Raw genomic sequence first — 17,738 nt, 5'->3', positions numbered from 1 at the left:
GGAGGGTGAGTGAGAGTTTGGGGGTGTGAGTGTGGGGTGTGAGGGGGTGTGAGTGTGGGGTGTGAGTGGGTGTGAGTGGGTGAGGGTGAGTGAGGGTGAGGGTGTGAGAGTGTGGGGGTGTGAGAGTGTGGGTGTGAGTGGGTGTGTGAGGGTGTGTGAGGGTGAGGGGTGTGAGGTTGAGGGTAGGTGAGTGTGTGAGGGTGGGTGAGGGTGAAAGGGTGTGTGAGGGTAAAAGGGTGGGTGAGAGGGTGAGTGAGAGTGAGGGGGGTGTGGGGGTGAGGGGTGTGTTTGAGGCCTGGTGTCCAAACTTCTTAAGCAAGGGCATGCTGGCTTGCAGCAGTGTTCGGCGTGCAGCAGTCTGTGGCGTGCAGCAGTGTGTGGCGTGCAGCAGTGTGTGGCGTGCAGCAGTGTGTGGCGTGCAGCAGAGTGAGGCGTGCAGCAGTGTGTGGCGTGCAGCAGTGTGTGGCGTGCAGCAGTGTGTGGCGTGCAGCAGTGTGTGGCGTGCAGCATGCAGCATTGTGAGTAATGCAGAATTGTGCAGCGTGCAGCAGTGTGATACGAGCAGCAGTGCGAGGCGTGCGGCAGTGCGAGGCGTGCGGCAGTGCGAGGCGTGCGGCAGTGCGAGGCGTGCGGCAGTGCGAGGCGTGCGGCAGTGCGAGGCGTGCAGCAGTGCGAGGCGTGCAGCAGTGCGAGGCGTGCAGCAGTGTGAGGCGTGCAGCAGTGTGAGGCGTGCAGCGGGGTGAGGCGTGCAGCGGGGTGAGGCGTGCAGCGGGGTGAGGCGTGCAGCGGTGTGAGGCATACAGCGGTGCGAGGCATGCAGCAGTGTGTGGCATGCAGTAGTGTGTGGCATGCAGCAGTGTGAGGCATGCAGCAGTGTGAAGCATGCAGCAGTGTGAGGCATGCAGCAGTGTACAGAATGCAGCAGTGTGAGGCGTGCAGCAGTGTGAGGCGTGCAGCAGTGTGAGGCGTGCAGCAGTGTGAGGCGTGCAGCAGTGTGAGGCGTGCAGCAGTGTGAGGCGTGCAGCAGTGTGAGGCGTGAGGTAGTGTGTAGCATGCAGCAGTGTGAGTAATGCAGCAGTGTGTAGCATGCAGCAGTGTGTAGCATGCAGTAGTGTGTAGCATGCAGCAGTGTGAGTAATGCAGCAGTGTGAGTAATGCAGCAGTGTGAGGCATGCAGCAGTGTGAGACGTGCAGCAGTGTGAGGCGTGCAGCAGTGTGAGGCGTGCAGCAGTGTGAGGCGTGCAGCAGTGTGAGGCGTGCAGCAGTGTGAGGCGTGCAGCAGTGTGCGGCGTGCAGCAGTGTGAGTAATGCAGCAGTGTGCAGCAGTGTGAGGTGTGCAGCAGTGTGAGGCGTGCAGCAGTGTGAGGCGGGCAGCAGTGTGAGGCGGGCAGCAGTGTGAGGCGGGCAGCAGTGTGAGGCGGGCAGCAGTGTGAGGCGGGCAGCAGTATGAGTAATGCTGCAGTGTGCAGCAGTGTGAAGTGTGCAGCAGTGTGAAGTGTGCAGCAGTGTGAAGTGTGCAGCAGTGTGAGGTGTGCAGCAGTGTGAGGTGTGCAGCAGTGTGAGGTGTGCAGCAGTGTGAGGTGTGCAGCAGTGTGAGGTGTGCAGCAGTGTGAGGCGTGAGGTGAGGGGGTGTGAAGGTGAGGGGGTGAGATGGTGTGTGAGGGTGAGGGTGTGTGAGGGTGTGTGGGGGTTTGTGAGAGTGAGGGGGTGTGAGAGTGAGGGGGTGTGGGAGTGAGGGGGTGTGAGAGGGGGTGGGAGAGAGGGGGTGGGAGAGGGTGTGTGAGGGTGAGGGGGTGTGAGGATGAGGGGGTGTGAGGATGAGGGGGTGTGTGAGGGTGAAGGGGTGTGTGAGGGTGAAGGGGTGTGTGAGGGTGAAAGGGTGTGTGAGGGTGAAAGAGTGTGTGAGGGTGAAAGGGTGTGTGAGGGTTAAGAGGGTGTGTGAGGGTATGAGGGTAAGAGGGTGAGTGGGTGTGAGGGTGAGGGGGTGTGTCAGGGTGAGGGGTGTGAGGGTGAGGGGGTGTGAGGGTGAGGAGGTGTGAGAGTGAGGGGGTGTGGCGGTGTGAGGGTAAGTGAGGGTGAGAGGGGTGTGAGGGTGAGTGGGTGTGTGAGGGTGAGTGGATGTGTGAGGGTGGGTGAGGGGGTGTGAGGGTGGGTGAGGATGGGTGAGTGTGTGAGGGTGAGAGGGTGTGTGAGGGTGAGAGGGTGTGTGAGGGTGAAAGGGTGGGTGAGGGTGAAAGGGTGGGTGAGGGTGAAAGGGTGGGTGAGGGTGAAAGGGTGGGTGAGGGTGAAAGGGTGGGTGAGGGGGTGGTGAGAGGGTGAGTGAGGGTAAGGGGGTGTGTGAGGATGAGGGGTGTGTGTGAGGACTGGTGTCCAAACTTCTTAAGCAAGGGCATGCTGGCTCATACCCATTGAGGCCATTCTGGAACTAATGAAAGCTGTGGAAGTTAAGAATACAGGCAAGGCGGGACTAGCCCGAAATTACAACTTGGTCCCGAGCATGGTGGGGACTCGAGAGTGCTGTTCCGTGGTGCAGCGAAGTGCACCGGAGTGAGCAGGCAGTCAGCTCACTCACTATGGTGGCCCCAGCATGGTGACCAATAGGTGTGAATGGGTTACCCAGATAGTGTATGCGCTTGGAGCGGTAACTAACAAATATAGATAAAAGGTATGTGAAAGGGCACATACAGAAAAAAAATATCATGGTAGCAAAACGAAACCGACCGGCCCTCCAAAGAAGTTTTTAAAAAGTGTGAATTAAAAAAATGGGAAGGGCAGTGCAGCAAGGGGTGGCAAATAGGGATGGGGGAAACAAGAGTGAGTTGGTTTATTTAAATAAAAAAATCCAAGCAGGGTGGGAATGGGTAGAGGAATAAACAGACTAGCTAGGTGGGGTGAGAGCAACATGGAGAGAGTGGGTGGTAAGAGGCATGGGTGCGCAGGGAGAGAGAAAGAAAAAGCATGCAATCCCACAGTGTTAACAATTTCCTGAATGTAAGCAGCAGTAGGAGAAAAGGCAGCTTGGTAAAAGGATGGTAAACAAGCTCTCAGCATTGCTGTGGCGGGGGCGGGGCGGTAACGCATTCCTTTGAAGTCTGATGAGGGGGAGCGGCAGTTTTGAAGTCTGATGCGAGGCACAGACAAATGTTGGTATGCGACATGGATGGTTTGTGCACGTGCATAGATCACATTAACTGTGGCTAATCCACTGTTGGCAGACTTTTCGGACTGCTTGTTGGACTTGGCCCTTCTGGCAGGTTCACCCCTAAACTTTTTACTTATGAATGTGAATTGGTGGTAGTGATTTTTGGTTTCTGCGCACATTACCACTGTGTCCCAGGGTAAAGTGCGTGCGTGTAGTGAGGTTGGCCTGCCCTCACATAGTAATGCATGGGGAATGTATGTGTCCATGTTAGTTCCTGATGCGTGGGGAGTGCAAGCTCGAGTTTGGTATGTGCGGACTGGTGTGATTAAATGCTGCGCGATGATGTGAGCGGCGTGAATGTGTCTAGTGTGGAAGTGCCACTTCTAGAAGTTGGTGTACCTGTGCAGTGAAGGTGCTGGCTTGTGATTGGCTGGAGCTGTCTGGTGTGCCAGGCTCCAGGAGTCAGGAGGGGTCTGCCCCAGTGGTGAATGGGAGATCTGCATGTGTGATGGCTGGGGAGGAGTGCGCCTGGGACCTGAATAGGGCTGGGCTTTCCCCACACAATGCTGGTTCCGCCCCCTGTGGTGCGACGGATGACCCTAGTCAGACTAGTGAATAGGAAGGGTGGCTGAGCACATCACATTGCTCCAAAACCAGCTGCGACTGGTTTATCCCCCACCCTGCACACAGACAAAGGATTTACATGTATAAAAAGGGGCTGTGTCCCCAGAAATATTGTTCTCCTCCTGGATCCTTTTCTTGAGGGGGGCTGCTGCTGCTGGGCGCCAGGAGGACCGCCACTGGGGATTGCCTCCCTGCCTAGGAGGACCCTGTGAGCTGGCCCCTGGACCCAGCCTTGCCCCCCCACCTCCTAAAGGACTTTTATGGGACATTTGTGAACTATAGCGCCTGGGAGTGCTTTATTTTTCCTCCAGCGCCTGGGAGCGCTTTATTTTTCCCCTAGCGCTAGGGAGCTCTTTCTTTTCCCTTTTGCAGGTGCCCACCCTGCTTATGATCGTCCTAGCGGGTGCCCACCCCGCATCCTAACTTTAATTTTGCTCCTATCTTTAATTAACTTTAATTTTGCTATCGAGGGAGTCTACCCCTCGTTTCTGCACCCTAAAAATCTACTGCTGCAGCCTGGGTGCCGGGATCGCGAGAAAACCGGAAGTCAGGCATCCTTTTTGCTTGGCGGCGGGCAGGAGATTGTTGCAGGAAGCCCCGCACAAGCCGCCGTTGCCAGAGAAGCCCGGGTGAGGAGAAAGGAGGCAGCCAGGCGCCCACCCCAGACTGCCGTGGTGCCCCGTGCGGCCAGGAAAGAAGATCCAGGCCCGAGGAGTCCCGAGTGCAGGTCCGGCTGAGGAGTCCTGCAAACCCGGTGAGTGGGGCCCCAGTGTTCCGCTGTAAAGAGGGGGGGTGTCGGGGCACATTGCCGGTGCCCGCCCCCCCCTGTGGTCCTGGCTTGGTCTAGGGGGCAGTGCCTTTGTGTATAGAGCGGCCCCGGTTGAAAGTGGGCCGCTCCCACGGACTTTGGGGGACATTGTAGTTAAGAGCCCACGAGAGGCTCCTGGGGGCATTTGTAATTTGGAGCCCTGAGGCTCCCATGGGCCCTTGTCTTCCTGAGTCCCCAGAGCGGGACTCCAACAAGCTCAGAGGCATTTGTTTAGAGCCTGCAAGGCTCTTGGGCACATTTGGTCATTCCAGAGGCAAGAGGCTCAAGGGGCATTTTGAGGGTGGTAGAGCGGCCCCGGCTGGCAGCGGGCCGCTCCCCCCACACTGGGCATTCTTTCTTCGGAGCCCCGAGGCTCCCAGTCCGCATTGTTGTTTCTCGATCCCACAAGGCTCCAGGGGGGCAGTTTGTGTTCAGAGCCCACAAGGCTCCAACGTGTTGGCCCCATTGTTTCCACAGCTGCCCAGCACTTAGTGGGCAGCTGCTCCGTTTAGGCCCCCCTGACAATTTGGACACAGGGCTGGTCAGACCCTGAAAGGCCAGGTTGGCCTAGGGACTGTTACATCCTTTGCTTATGTGATTTCTGCGCAATTGTTCTTTGCTGCACCTCTGAATGTGTTTTTTTGCGTCATGTGCTTTTCCCTGCACCTCTGAATGTGTTGTGATGCATCATGTGTAATGTTTTCATACCTTTACCCCTAAACGTATAGTGATACTTTGGTGGTTGTTCTTCCTAGTACAGGTGTTGCTAGTGAGGTCCTGGTTCCCTGCGTGACATTCTCCCAAGGTGGTTAGGGTTGCGTAGGTGGTACTTACCTCTCACCAGTGGTTACTGGTTGTGTGCTCTATTTTCTATTTTGTGTTACAGTTATTATTGTTCTATGTTCTAAGTGTTAATTCCTACAAGTATCCTAGTTATAAAAGTGCTTATTCCTGACAGTGGTCCATGTGGCCCTGTCCTGTACGTATATCCCCTGTAAATTCTGCCCGTGCCTGTTGGCACCTTGTAAAGTGAGTGTTTTTATCTAATGCGTTTGGTATAATACAAAGGCTATTTTTATATATAACCTTGTGTGGAGTTCCTTTTGTGGGGGGCCTGGGATGTTGTTGCTGGAGGGTGCGTGCGCAAATACTTAACTCACATTGCCTCCGGGGTAAGCCTTACTGCTCGTGTCACGCAACCAAGGGGGTGAGTGGGGGTTATCTTGGCGTGTAACTCCCTTGCCCTGACTAGAGTGGTGATTTCTGCCTGACTTTGGCGCAAGCCTCAGCCAACCAGAAAGCCTATTTCTAACACTGCTTACTAGAAATCTCGACAATAAGCATTGCTAAAAGCAATGTTTTAGGTCGAGAACTAAAAATGCGCTTTTCGGTTTTAAAACCGAAACCAGCTTTTCCTTTTGTGATGATGAATTTTCTTTCCTTCTCTTAATGTTTGAGGTAGAGTTTAAATTTGTTTTTGACACTCTCTTTTTCGGTTTCCTCTGTGGTGTTTGTCGGTGTTTTCCTGATCTCATAATCCTTTGTTTCTCATGCAAACCTAACAGATCTGCTCTCTCCGAAAAAAGATTTCACTGGTTCAACTTGCCCACTTTCGTAGCTGGCAGTGGGTGTGGGGACTGGATCAGCAGATAATGGATGGCCCCCAGACTGTATGACACTATAAGCGGCGAGCACTCAATTAATTTCTTCCTTGCGTTTTTTTTTCCCTGAGGCAAATCAGTGGATATTCCAAAAAATGGTAAAACAAGGAAAGTTTTTATTTGATCCACTTGTTGACTCCGCAGCTCTCGGACTTTTGAGTCCAAACACAGTCACTACAGATGCCAAAGCCACAGCCTCTACCGCAGGAGGAACTTGTGCTCCAAGGTACTACCACCACCACCCTTTCCCACCAGTCCGCTGCCTTCGAAGGTCAAAGCAGGCGACCGGGACAGCAACAGCAATAAGTAAGTGTGGTGGTGGCCGGGAGGCGACTGGAGCAGTCCGGCAAACCAGCAGTCCAGTAAGCAGACAGGAAGCAGGACCTCCTTAAATGCAGTGAGCGATTGCTTTCAGCAGTTAATTGCTGCGTTCCCACAGCTCACTCTGCATACTTGCACAGAGCCAAAACCCCACACAAATTAATGGGGAGACAAAAGGGGCCGGGGGCCAGAGCCAGTGGCAGTGTGAGTCAGTAATAAAGTAATGAAGATTAAATCAGTCAGAGCGTTTTCAAAAAGGCAAAAGATACTGGTAAGTGCGCGTTTTTAACTTTAACTTGCTCAAAGTGCAGTTCCTACTACATTAAGCTCCGCTCTGCACCAGCAGAACCAGGTGCCAAGAGCTGCTACTGCTGCCGCTGGCGAGAGAGGGAAGGGAGGGGGCGGGGTTCAAACCTTGTCCCCGTCTTGATGGTTGTGGTGGCGGCTCAGCGGCGGCTTCCACGACGTGCCTGCCTGCTTCAGCCGCTCACATACTCTATGCTCCTCCTCTCTGGCAAAACGTGGAGTCAGGCAGAACAAGGCAGCACAAGGGCACAAGAAACGCCAGGGGTAACCGTGAGGTGCCAACTCACGCTGATGCAGCACCAGCTCGGCGCCCTCTCCGTGAGCCTCCCCTCCCGCACAGCACCTTGAGCACCTCCGGCAGCGCTGGAAAACAAGAGTCGGGTTTCCGAGTGCTGGGAGCTGGAGTCCGGGATCCAGGGGCCGCTGGGGGGGGAGGGCATGAGACAGCACTCTGTAGTTTGGAGGTCTCTGCGTCTTGGCGTCTCTCTCCTCTCCTTCTCCCAACGGCCAGTGAGACAAAACGAGCCGAGCAAACCACTGTCCACTGGAGGGCGCAAGTGCAGCACAAACGGAATCGACCAGAAAAGGAAGATGCAGACGGGGACTTGGAAGGCTAGGGGGGGATAGTAGAGCCTTTCCAAGAAGAGGGGATGATATAATCTCAAACAATAACACCAAGTTATTTGCCCGGGTCGGGCACTGGGGAAATAGTTGTTGTGTTCTAGTGCTCTCACATCCGTGACGTAATGGGCGTGGGACGTCAGGGCACGTGATGTCAGCAAATAAAAGGGGTCTCCGCCCTGACGTGCGGCATTTAGTGACGCCGGGCAGACCAGAGTAACACTATCTCATGTCTGTGCCATTCTTTCACACTACCACGTGCAGGGCCTAATCATTAGAGATGTCCATCAGCCAGGGACACAACAGCTGGCGACGAGGGTGGGATTCCCCCACCCCGTGCGACGTGGAAAGAATCTCCGCATCGGCGGAGGCCGCGAGCCTAGACATCCGCTCGCTGTGCTCGTGCCCCGGAGGCTGACTGGGAGGCCTGAGTGACGGCAGAAGCCCGAGGTGAGCCACGATACCCCAGCCACCCACCACGCCTCTCTACGCATCCTGCAGCGATCGGATGACACCCCCCCTGAAGCGCGCCACTCAGCCCGGCAATCATAACCCCAAGCTATGCGCATAGCCTCGCCACGAGGTGTGAAGAGGCGCGGAGGGAGGGAGAGCCGAGCCCCAGGCGACAGCCACACCCTCGAACATCGGGCAGGCCGAGGGGAACAGAGGAACAATTCCCCGAGCTCAGAGAGGGAGCAGCCACGAGGGAGCTCGTGTCCCCAGGTCCAGCAGCAGCCTCAGACTGCCGGGGAAACATGTTGAAACCATCTCCAGCTCCCAGGACCACAGGGAGAACTCCCATCACTCCAGTGTTGAAATAAAACAGGCAATAAGAGGCCCTTGGGCTGCAGAGGGAAGAGACCCCAATAACCATCAAGCATTGGCACAACCAATAACGAAATCAGGCCTAGGGGACAGCAAGATCACCGCCTGACTACTGCTACACTCAGCGGAATTGAGTACTAGCTCTGGGAATATGGCCACCATACCTCCCCATCGAGCCATTTGTGGTAGAAGGCTCCCCCTCGTCCCTGGCACCAAAGTGGAAGGACTGGGTAGATCACCTACTGATATTCTTCGAAGCCACCAAAGTGCATAAAGAGCAAAAACGCGCCATGGTCCTTCACCTGGGAGGGAAAGATGTCCACAACATAGTCAAAACCCTAGTGGAGGTCCCACCAAAAAATCACCACTCGCTCATCAATGCTCTGAACGCACACTTTGAGCCCATGGCAAACCAGGACTATGAGCGATTCATATTCCGGCAGGCACGACAATTTCCGGAGGAGTCACTGGACACGAATCATGCCCGGTTAAAGAACCTAGCCTCAACGTGTGGATTTGCGAATATCACCGAAGAGATACGTGACCAGATAGTCCAGGGCTGTGCTTTGGTCAAGCTCAGGGAGCGTATTTTCGAGGAATCCGGCAAACCGCTAGCAGACATTCTGACCCTAGGGCGCACTAAAGAACTATCAACGACCCGAGCAGCCCATATGGAGTCCGCCCTCCAAGCACCGGCAAAGGCTGAGCCAGTCAACAAAGAGACTGTCAGATCTCTGACAAAATGGACCGAAAAAGGCCCGGGAGCAGCCCTGGGGGCGCCGCCAAAGACATGCGGCTACTGTGGAGGACTACCACATCCCGCAGCAGAGTGCCCCGCCAAAGGGAAAAGATGCTCGGGTGTGGGCGCTTTAACCATTTTGAAATAGTCTGTCGCTCTCAAGAAATTTCGCAAACCACAACAGGTGGTGAACACAGTGCTGGAGGGAGACCCCAGCCAGAGTGACATGGACGATGACGAGGAGGAAGAACGGAAGGTGCACATGGTTGGCAACACCACTCGAAAAGCCCGGCGACTACCGCAGTGTGGCATACAGGTGGGCACGCAAGAAGTCATGGTAGTAGTGGACACGGGAGCGACCATAAATCTCATGGCATCTGCTCTCCACCAAACGCTGGATCCACCACCAGTACTGAGCCCCTCGGCCATCACCGTGTTCGCATATGGACAAGATACCCCGCTAAGAATTCGAGGAAAGTTCAAGACATCCATCTCGCATGGCGATCAGTCCATCACCACCAAAGTGTTTGTATCCGAAGATGGGCAAGGAATGCTCTTAGGCTGCCGAGCGGCAGAAGACCTTGGGGTGGTCACATTCGCCTTCGGGGTGCACCAGCAATCAATCCAACAACTAATAATGGAATTTGCGGACGTTTTCCAAGGTATTGGGAGGTTTACTGGAAAGGAGGTACACCTTCACATCGACCTGACCGTACAACCAGTAGCCTTGAGACATCGCCGAATTGCATTCCACCTCAGGCCGTTGGTTGAAGAAGAACTCAAGAAGCTGGAAGCGGCAGGAATAATAGAAAAAGTTTCTGGCTCCACTCCGTGGGTGTCGCCCATTGTGGTCACGAGAAAGCCCAAACAGCCGGGAGCAGTGCGCATCTGTGTAGACATGCGGCTCCCCAATATTGCTATCAAACGGGAGCGACACATAACGCCCACTATTGACGATCTCACAGGAGAAATGGCTGGAGCCAGCTGGTTCTCCAAATTAGACTTGCGATCAGGCTATCAGCTGGTGCTAGACGAAGAATCACGCAACATCACGACTTTCTCAACGCACCTGGGACTCCGTCGATACACTCGCCTCAGTTTTGGTGTGTCCAGCGCGGCCGAAGTCTTCCAAAACATAATACAGGAGCTAATTGCAGATATACCCGGTGTCATCAATGTCAGCAATGACATCATGGTCCATGCCAGGACTATTCCAGAGCACAACAACCGCCTGACCCAAGTACTTCGGAATCTGCGAGAAGCTGGCCTCACGCTACATAGAGAGAAGTGCGAATTCCTGAAACGGAGGCTGCAGTTCTTCGTATATAACTTTTCTGCTGAGGGGGTCAACCCCGACCCAGATAAGGTCAAAGATATAAAGGAAGCCGCGGCCCCCACCACCGTCACTGAAGTCCGGAGTTTCCTGGGCATGGTAAATTACTGCGGAAGGTTCATCCGAGTTCTGGCCAACCTAACACTGCCGCTGAGGGAACTCACGAAAGACGCCACACCCTGGAAGTGGGGCCCAGAGCAGTCCAAAGCCTTTTCGGAGATAAAGAACGCCCTTTCTGAAGCAACCACGTTGGCATTCTTCGGCCCCCGGAAGCTTACACTAGTAGCGGTGGATGCTGGACCCGGGGCCGTCCCGATGCAAAGGCAGAGAGCAGACGAAGATTGGACCCCGGTAGCGTTTGCCAGCCGGTCTCTGACAGACATTGAAAAAAGATATTCCCAGATTGAGAAGGAGGCGATAGCCATCCACTAGGGGTGCCTGCACTTCCGCCTGTATGTCTACGGAAAGCCATTTGTGGTCGCCACAGACCACAAACCACTAGTTGCTCTGTTTTCAGGAACCTCCACGAAACATCCGACCCGCATCGAGAAATGGATGCTACAATTACAAGATTACAATTGTAAAGTGGAGTACCAACCGTGATCTCTTAATCCAGTGGACTACCTGTCCCGCCACCCTCTGCCAGCCACCCAAGTTGAAATGGAGGACGCAGAAGACATGGAAGAATATGTGAGGTGCGTCACTGCCAGATCGTGCCCCATGCCTATGTCCCTAGAGAGCATTACGGAAGCCACCCGGAGGGATGAGTGTCTGCAAAGGGCCCGGATGGCACTTCAAAGTGGGAACTGGCACAAGGCCAAGGAGGAATGGAAAATACTGACTCCTGAGGCCCAAAGAATCATGGACAGCCTGTATCATATACGAGACGAGCTTAACAAAGACAACACTGTGTGTCTGTTGCGAGGCCACCGGCTGGTGATACCGTCCGCGCTGACAGCTCAAGAGGTGCAGCTAGCTCACATGGGCCACCAAGGAATGGTCAAGACGAAATCCAGACTGCGAACCAAGGTATGGTTTCCCTTGATGGAGGACCTCGTGGAGGCCACAGTGAGAACATGTGCTGCCTGTCAGGTGACTAGAGAGGGGCCTCGAGCAGCGCCAATATTCATGGAACTTTGGCCGAATTCTCCCTGGGAGTGTGTCAGTCTCGATTTCAGCAGCCTTCCAGACGGCAGGCACACCATGGTAGCCATTGATGATCATTCCAAATACCCGGAAGTAGAAATAGTATCGACTACGAGTGCCACGGAAGTTATCCCCAAGCTGGAAAAAATCATGGCTGCACAAGGACAAGAATTAGCCAGTTACCTCAGCACCATGGGCATCCAACATTGCCGCATAACCCCGAGATGGCCCCAAGCCAATGGCGAAGTGGATAGGTTCATGCGGGCACTTAATAAGGTCATCCCCATAGCCCATGACAAGGGGCAATCGTTGGAGCTGGCTATCTTCACATTCTTGAGGAGTTATCGGCAGGCACCCCACACTACCACGGGGGTCGCCCCTGGACAACTCCTCATGGGACAGGTAGTCACCGATTCAATACCACATCAACCCCAGTGGCGTCCCGACCCCTCAAATGAAGATCAAGTGGAAGCCAGGCGCCGGAAAGCATACGCTCAAGTCAGCCAGCGGAGAAGAGCCAGAGTGCCACAGATCACCCGAGGAGATATCGTCCTACTAAAAAATTGCGCCATCGGCTGCAAATTCCGGTTGCCCTATGAACCAAGGCCATGGACTGTAATCAACGTGAGAGGAACCAGAGTTATTACCGCCAGGGGCAGAGAGACTGTAACTCGCAATGTATCTCATTTCAAAAGATATCACTCTGAAGAATGCGCCGTCGAGTCTCCAGTTGCTCAAGATGTCCAGATGTCACCCCGTCTGGAACCAAGCAGCTCACCACAACGGCAGAATGCAGAGTACTCGAGAGGAGATCTGGATGGGACTGTCGATGAAAGTCCCTGCCCGGATGCAGCTGAAAGCCCTGGCGCAGACCACCATGTGGGTGATCCCGAGCCCGTTCCCCGTGAGGCGACATCCCCTACTGGGGCTGAAGTCACTCCGGGTCGAGGGGCCTCCCAATACAGACTGAGAAGAAATCCGGCGCCATCCTGTCGACTTCGAGATCACTTCACGTAAGACTGTTCCTTTTATACCTGTGGGGTCATGTGCTGTTTAAATCTAGACGTGGAACTGATTATATGAGGACTGCCTGTCTTGAAGAAAAATATTTGAGGGCCCGTTTATTTTGTTTTCTTTGTTGTTTGGGGAGGAATGTTGTGTTCTAGTGTTCTCACGTCCGTGACGTAACGGGCGTGGGACGTCAGGGCACGTGATGTCAGCAAATAAAAGGGGTCTCCGCCCTGACGTGCGGCAGTTAGTGACGCCGGGCATACCAGAGTAACACTATCCCGTGTCCGTGCCATTCTTTCACACTACCACGTGCAGGGCCTAATCATTAGAGGTGTCCCTCAGCCAGGGACACAACAATAGTTATGTGTGTGTATTGTGCTAAATGGTCCAAGTATATGACAAAAAGCATTGTTAAATCATAAATTTGAAAAATGTACTTCCTACAGTGTAAGTTAGTTTGCACACAGTTTAAAAAGGCTGTCACAAAATGTGGAAGAAGATTTTCTTTAAATGTTTACAGTGCTTTCAAAAGTTATCTTTGTAGTAATACGCCGACTGTACGAAGAGCAAACATTTTTATAGATGTCCATTAAAAGTTCAGAATCGGTCAGTTAAAGTCAATAAACTACCAAAGTCTTTAGATTTGCAGATTAACTATTAGCACACATTTACATTTCTTACTGACAGCGGAAACCCGGGAGAGAAGGCTTTCTTTATCTTTAGCTGTCAGTTCCATCTCTCACTTCATTTAGAAGAATCCCTTCTCCCCCCTTTAAACCTGCAGCAGCACAAACTTTCAAGAACGGTTGCTTTTTAAATATAAAGTATGGGAACTGTTATAATCAAACTAATGCCGCTTGGGAACGTCGTTTCCCCGCCTACTTCGATCTCTAGAGGTAACATACAAACATTAACACCAGGGCTTTAAGTGGGCTGGGTCTCACCGGTGCTGAGCACCGGCAGTTTTTTTTTTTTTAAGGAGGCCTCGATACTGGTCTCTATCGTGCTCTGTTTTGTGCCCTGGTACAGGCGGTCCGTTTTTGTCCGGACTGCAGTGACAGTAGGCACATCAACGAGAAAGTGCTCACACTGCTTACTTCTCACTAGTGGAGAGGTTATGGCATGACGTCATGTCAGGTGAGCGTTGTATGGTAAAGCAAATACTTCAAAGTGTCATTTTCTCTCGAGCTTTCCCTTCTTTTTTTGAAACTCATGAGTAGCAAAACTGTACTTTTGTCAACGATGCTTTGAGTAGAAGCTTATTTAATATTATATACACGCCATAGTTGCTGCTTATTTATCTTATGCAACTACTATTGTAAAAGCCAAAAATCCGGACGGACGTGTTGTAGATATGAAGTTACTTGTATCGTATATCTAGATGTAGTAAAAGAAAAATACAAGTCGGGCGGCAGTGCCTCGGCACACTATGCTAAACACAGATTTTTAGCTCAGGTGTTATAAGCCACGCCCTTCGTTACAGTGACCACGCCCCTTTGAGAGCCTTCCCCCCGTTTTTTTCGCCCCACTTAAAGCTCTGATTAACACACACAGTCACACGCACAGACCTAAAGACAAAACCTCAGCTGTACTTGTGAAGTTTCATAACCATATGTTCTGCTACTAACTTGCAGTGCATCGGTATTCGCACAAAGCTCGTCCCTGTGAAGAAATTCAATCCTGTCATCCCATGTTTGTGAACATGTACCCAGCGTGGAGAAAAAAGTGGAGAATACATGAAGACACTTGCAACACAACAGACAAAAAGGCATAAACATGAAAAGACATAGCACAAATGGAAATAAGGCACGAAAGTATTGTCCATACACCATTATGGTCAGGCAAAACATAAAACCCCTGCCTCTATTGTTCAGCAAATTGCATTGATCAGTGACTCAAAAGCAGCACTTGAAGCGCGGGTACAGGTTGCGGCGCTGGCTGAACATTCTCGAACTTCGTACAGATATTTTTTGAGTGCCCTTTCGGGCCGAACTTCCCACGTGACTTCAAACGCGCAAACTGTACCTGAGTTTTCAGCACCACTGGCCATGATCGAAACGAGCTGCTTACTTCATAAGATATTATATATTCCTCATAGTTAAGAAAAACAGATACGGACGTGGAAAGGACTCGGCACTACTTCCTACAAGAAAACGAAGAGTACTGCTCGAATAGCAAGCTCCGCCCACTGAGTGTGAGTCACGTGAATGAAACAACCTAGGATCAGCCTGGACGCCAACCGCTCTTGAAGCCACCCTACCGTGTTAGCACTCAACAAGGGTAGTATTTACATTACATAGATACATACTCAGACTACGGACGGGTCACACTGGATGATTTGTATACTTATTGCAAAGATTTGATGCTTTCAATTGAGAATCTATCTGGCCCAGAGTCGCAACTAGAGTCAAATTTCGCGGGGGGGATTGAATCTTTAGGCAATCGGTAGAGTCGAGCTGCAGGGGCTCTTAGAAGGGGTGAAACAACAAAGCCCCATTAATGCACAAGGTCTTTTAAAGACCTGTGAAGTGCTCGGGTGCGGCTGTGACTGGGTAAGCACTTTGTAGCTAGGTTCTTACAACAAGCAAGGTGCATTTTGCGATGTCCAGACACCAACCAAGTATTTTCTATTCCTTTTCGTGTTTAGGCACCCCAAGCAAACACTTTAAAGTCGGAAGGTGAGTCCCCACACTCTTGTATAGCATATATTAGGTGTGCTATGTTTGAAGGAATAGTGTGTCATTTTCTGTTTTCAATGTTTAGACCATTTGAACAACCACACACTCGTCCCCTGAGACACTCCATACAAGATAACCAAGGTAGGCGGTGCTAAGCCGGTTGGTGGCTGTGTTAAAACGCAAGTACGCTTCCATATAGACTAGGCATTTAATTTGGTATTATTATGTTTTGTCTTGTAGAAATCGTTTTGGTCCTGAGGAGAACCCCGCAATAGGAGGTTCGAAACGCGTCGATCCTGTGGGTTCCATGTCAGTAATAAAAATCAAAAGAACCTAGTTAAGACCTAATATGATCCATTCTGACTGAATTCTGTTTTTTCAAACCGATAAACCATAGAAAAAAATGTAGGCTATACCAAACCATTTGGTTTAACCCGTCCCATGCTCATGACGGAGCCGCTCCGTCATAAGCATCGGCTGAGCTGTGCTCATGACGGAGCGGTTCCGTCATGGCCCTGCCGCAGCGCCTGCGCGGCGCTGATTTCACGCCTGCGCGGCTCGTTCTATTGAGCCGGCGGGGCCATGACGGAACCGCTCCGTCACGAGCACAGCTCAACCGCGGCTCGTGACGGAGCTGCTCCGTCACGAGCATGCGGCCGCCTCTCGCCCCCCCCTAGCGCTGCGGCGGAATTGCCGCTGCAGCGAAGGGGTTAATGAAAGGTTTATGTTGACACTGACCTATACCTTAGAGGTATATGTTGTTTGTTTCTTGAATGTGAGTTGTATGTATGTAGTGAGAAAGGTTTAGTGTGGATGTGTTGTATAGTCATATAGAATTTGTTTGTCACTGTAAAATTTGTATCTATTTGTACATATTTTGTATATATTTTGTATATGCACAAGAATTGTCTTTGGAAGAAAGAAAAAAAAGAAAAATATTCTGAATAAGTGAAAAAAATTATCGAAATAAACCAGTAACGAATGTTACAAAAGACTGATATGTTTTGTTCATAACAGATCTTTGATCAATTAAAATCAAGTTAGCCCAGTACTGGCAGTTGTGTCGTTCGTTCAGATAATTTGGCTTAGCCTTGCTGGTTAAGAGTCAAGACTTAGTTTTGTTCTCATGACCGTGTACCACACAGCATGAGAGTAGCGGCCCAAGAGGCATGCAGTGTTGACTGACCGCAGCCCCAAGCTGGCAAGGGAAAATAACTTCTTGCCAAACTGCTCCAGCTTTTTGGATTCCTTATCCGGTGGGGCGGTAGGGAATGCACTCTGGGAAGTGGAAGCCTGGATGATCAGGCTCTCCGGAGTCAGATGATTTGTTAAAAAGGCAGGGTGACCCGGCGCCGGGCAATGACGCCTGGCCACGTTCTTAGCCACAGGAACCCCTGTGGCTGGTCTAGACCAGGTGACCATCAAAAAATCAGTCAAGGCCTCATTGAACGGAAGCAGAGGTTCCATAGAACTACCCGCCGGCTGAAGTACTTCAGTAAGGAGGTTTCTTTTCAGAGTGACAGTAGGCAGATCAAGGTCAAGGGCCTCAGCTGCTCTACGGAGCACCACAGTATATGTGGCGCCCTCATCCATGACAGCGGGAGGAGACAGAAAAACAGGTTCAGAGGAGAGGTCAAGCCAACCTGCATCCTACGATTCCTCCGCCCACTCCTATTTGGACTCGCACTGCCGTGCAAGAGTGTCCTCAGAGCACTCCCAGTCATCCCCCCTCCTCCACAGCCCAAGGCACGGGCTGCTGCTGCGGGGGAAGGACAGGGGAATACAAATGCTCCAACGGCACCGGGAACGGTGCCGGGAACGATCCGGCTCCATGTCCCAATTAGGGTCCTAAGCCGAAGCAAAATTGTCCGGAAACACGGGCAAAGGTGGAGATGGGATGAACGGGAACCATTGCAGTGCCAGGAACGGAGCAGCAGGGGGTGCCTGGGCCAGAGCCGCCAGCGGAGGACCCTGCGGCGCCAGGGCCAGAGCCACCAGCGAAGGGGACCTTGCGGTGCCGGGGCCCAGAGTCGCCGATGGCGGTGCCGCAGGCAAGCAAGGGCCCTCAAATGGGACCGCGGCGCCCGAAGGCGCACCGGCAGGAACTCTAGGCCTGAAAAGGTAGTCCATGGCAGCAAGAAATTCTTGCATCTGGGCCGGTGTCGCCGATGGCCCCGGATAAGGTGGGTAGGCCTTGGGACCCTCAGGCTCCATCGGAAGAACCCCTGGCCGCCTCGTCCGTGTCCGGAGAGCGACAAGGAGATGTCGGAGAGCGTAAGCGCTTCTTCTACCTTTTCTTGTGATGTCTCTTACCCGATTCCGAGTGTGAAGAATTCGACCCCAAGGAGCGATGATGATGATGGCTCCACGGTCGGTCCCTCGAGCTACCCCTGGACCTCGAACGGCGCGGAGACGACTGCTGGGCCTCCAGCAGCTTTCGGGACCACTACCGCAAAGCCTTCGAAGCCATGGCCAGACAGTCGGAACATGACCAGGAGTCATGGTCATGCTCCAGACAGTAGA

The 17,738-nt window shown here is 52.6% G+C and overlaps 1 protein-coding gene across 2 annotated transcripts in view; it reads right to left on the bottom strand.

The window, feature by feature from the left end:
- Positions 1–17,738, bottom strand: part of THAP4 (THAP domain containing 4) — a 452,859-nt gene that overhangs the window by 212,716 nt on the left and 222,405 nt on the right. The window contains exon 1 of one of the 2 annotated variants that reach the window (XM_086944007.1): positions 14,563–14,713. The exons of the other annotated variant lie outside the window; for it this stretch is intronic. Within the exon in view, the coding sequence (XP_086800133.1) occupies positions 14,563–14,587 (25 nt within the window). The 5' untranslated portion in view covers positions 14,588–14,713. Of the gene's footprint in view, positions 1–14,562; positions 14,714–17,738 lie in introns of those variants that run through there. 2 annotated transcript variants of the gene reach the window in all.

Source organism: Lissotriton vulgaris, chromosome 11 (genome assembly GCF_964263255.1).
Source record: "Lissotriton vulgaris chromosome 11, aLisVul1.2, whole genome shotgun sequence".
Classification (NCBI taxonomy): domain Eukaryota; kingdom Metazoa; phylum Chordata; class Amphibia; order Caudata; family Salamandridae; genus Lissotriton; species Lissotriton vulgaris.
Note: the sequence above shows the minus strand (reverse complement) of the source record. Positions and strands in the feature narration are given on the sequence as shown.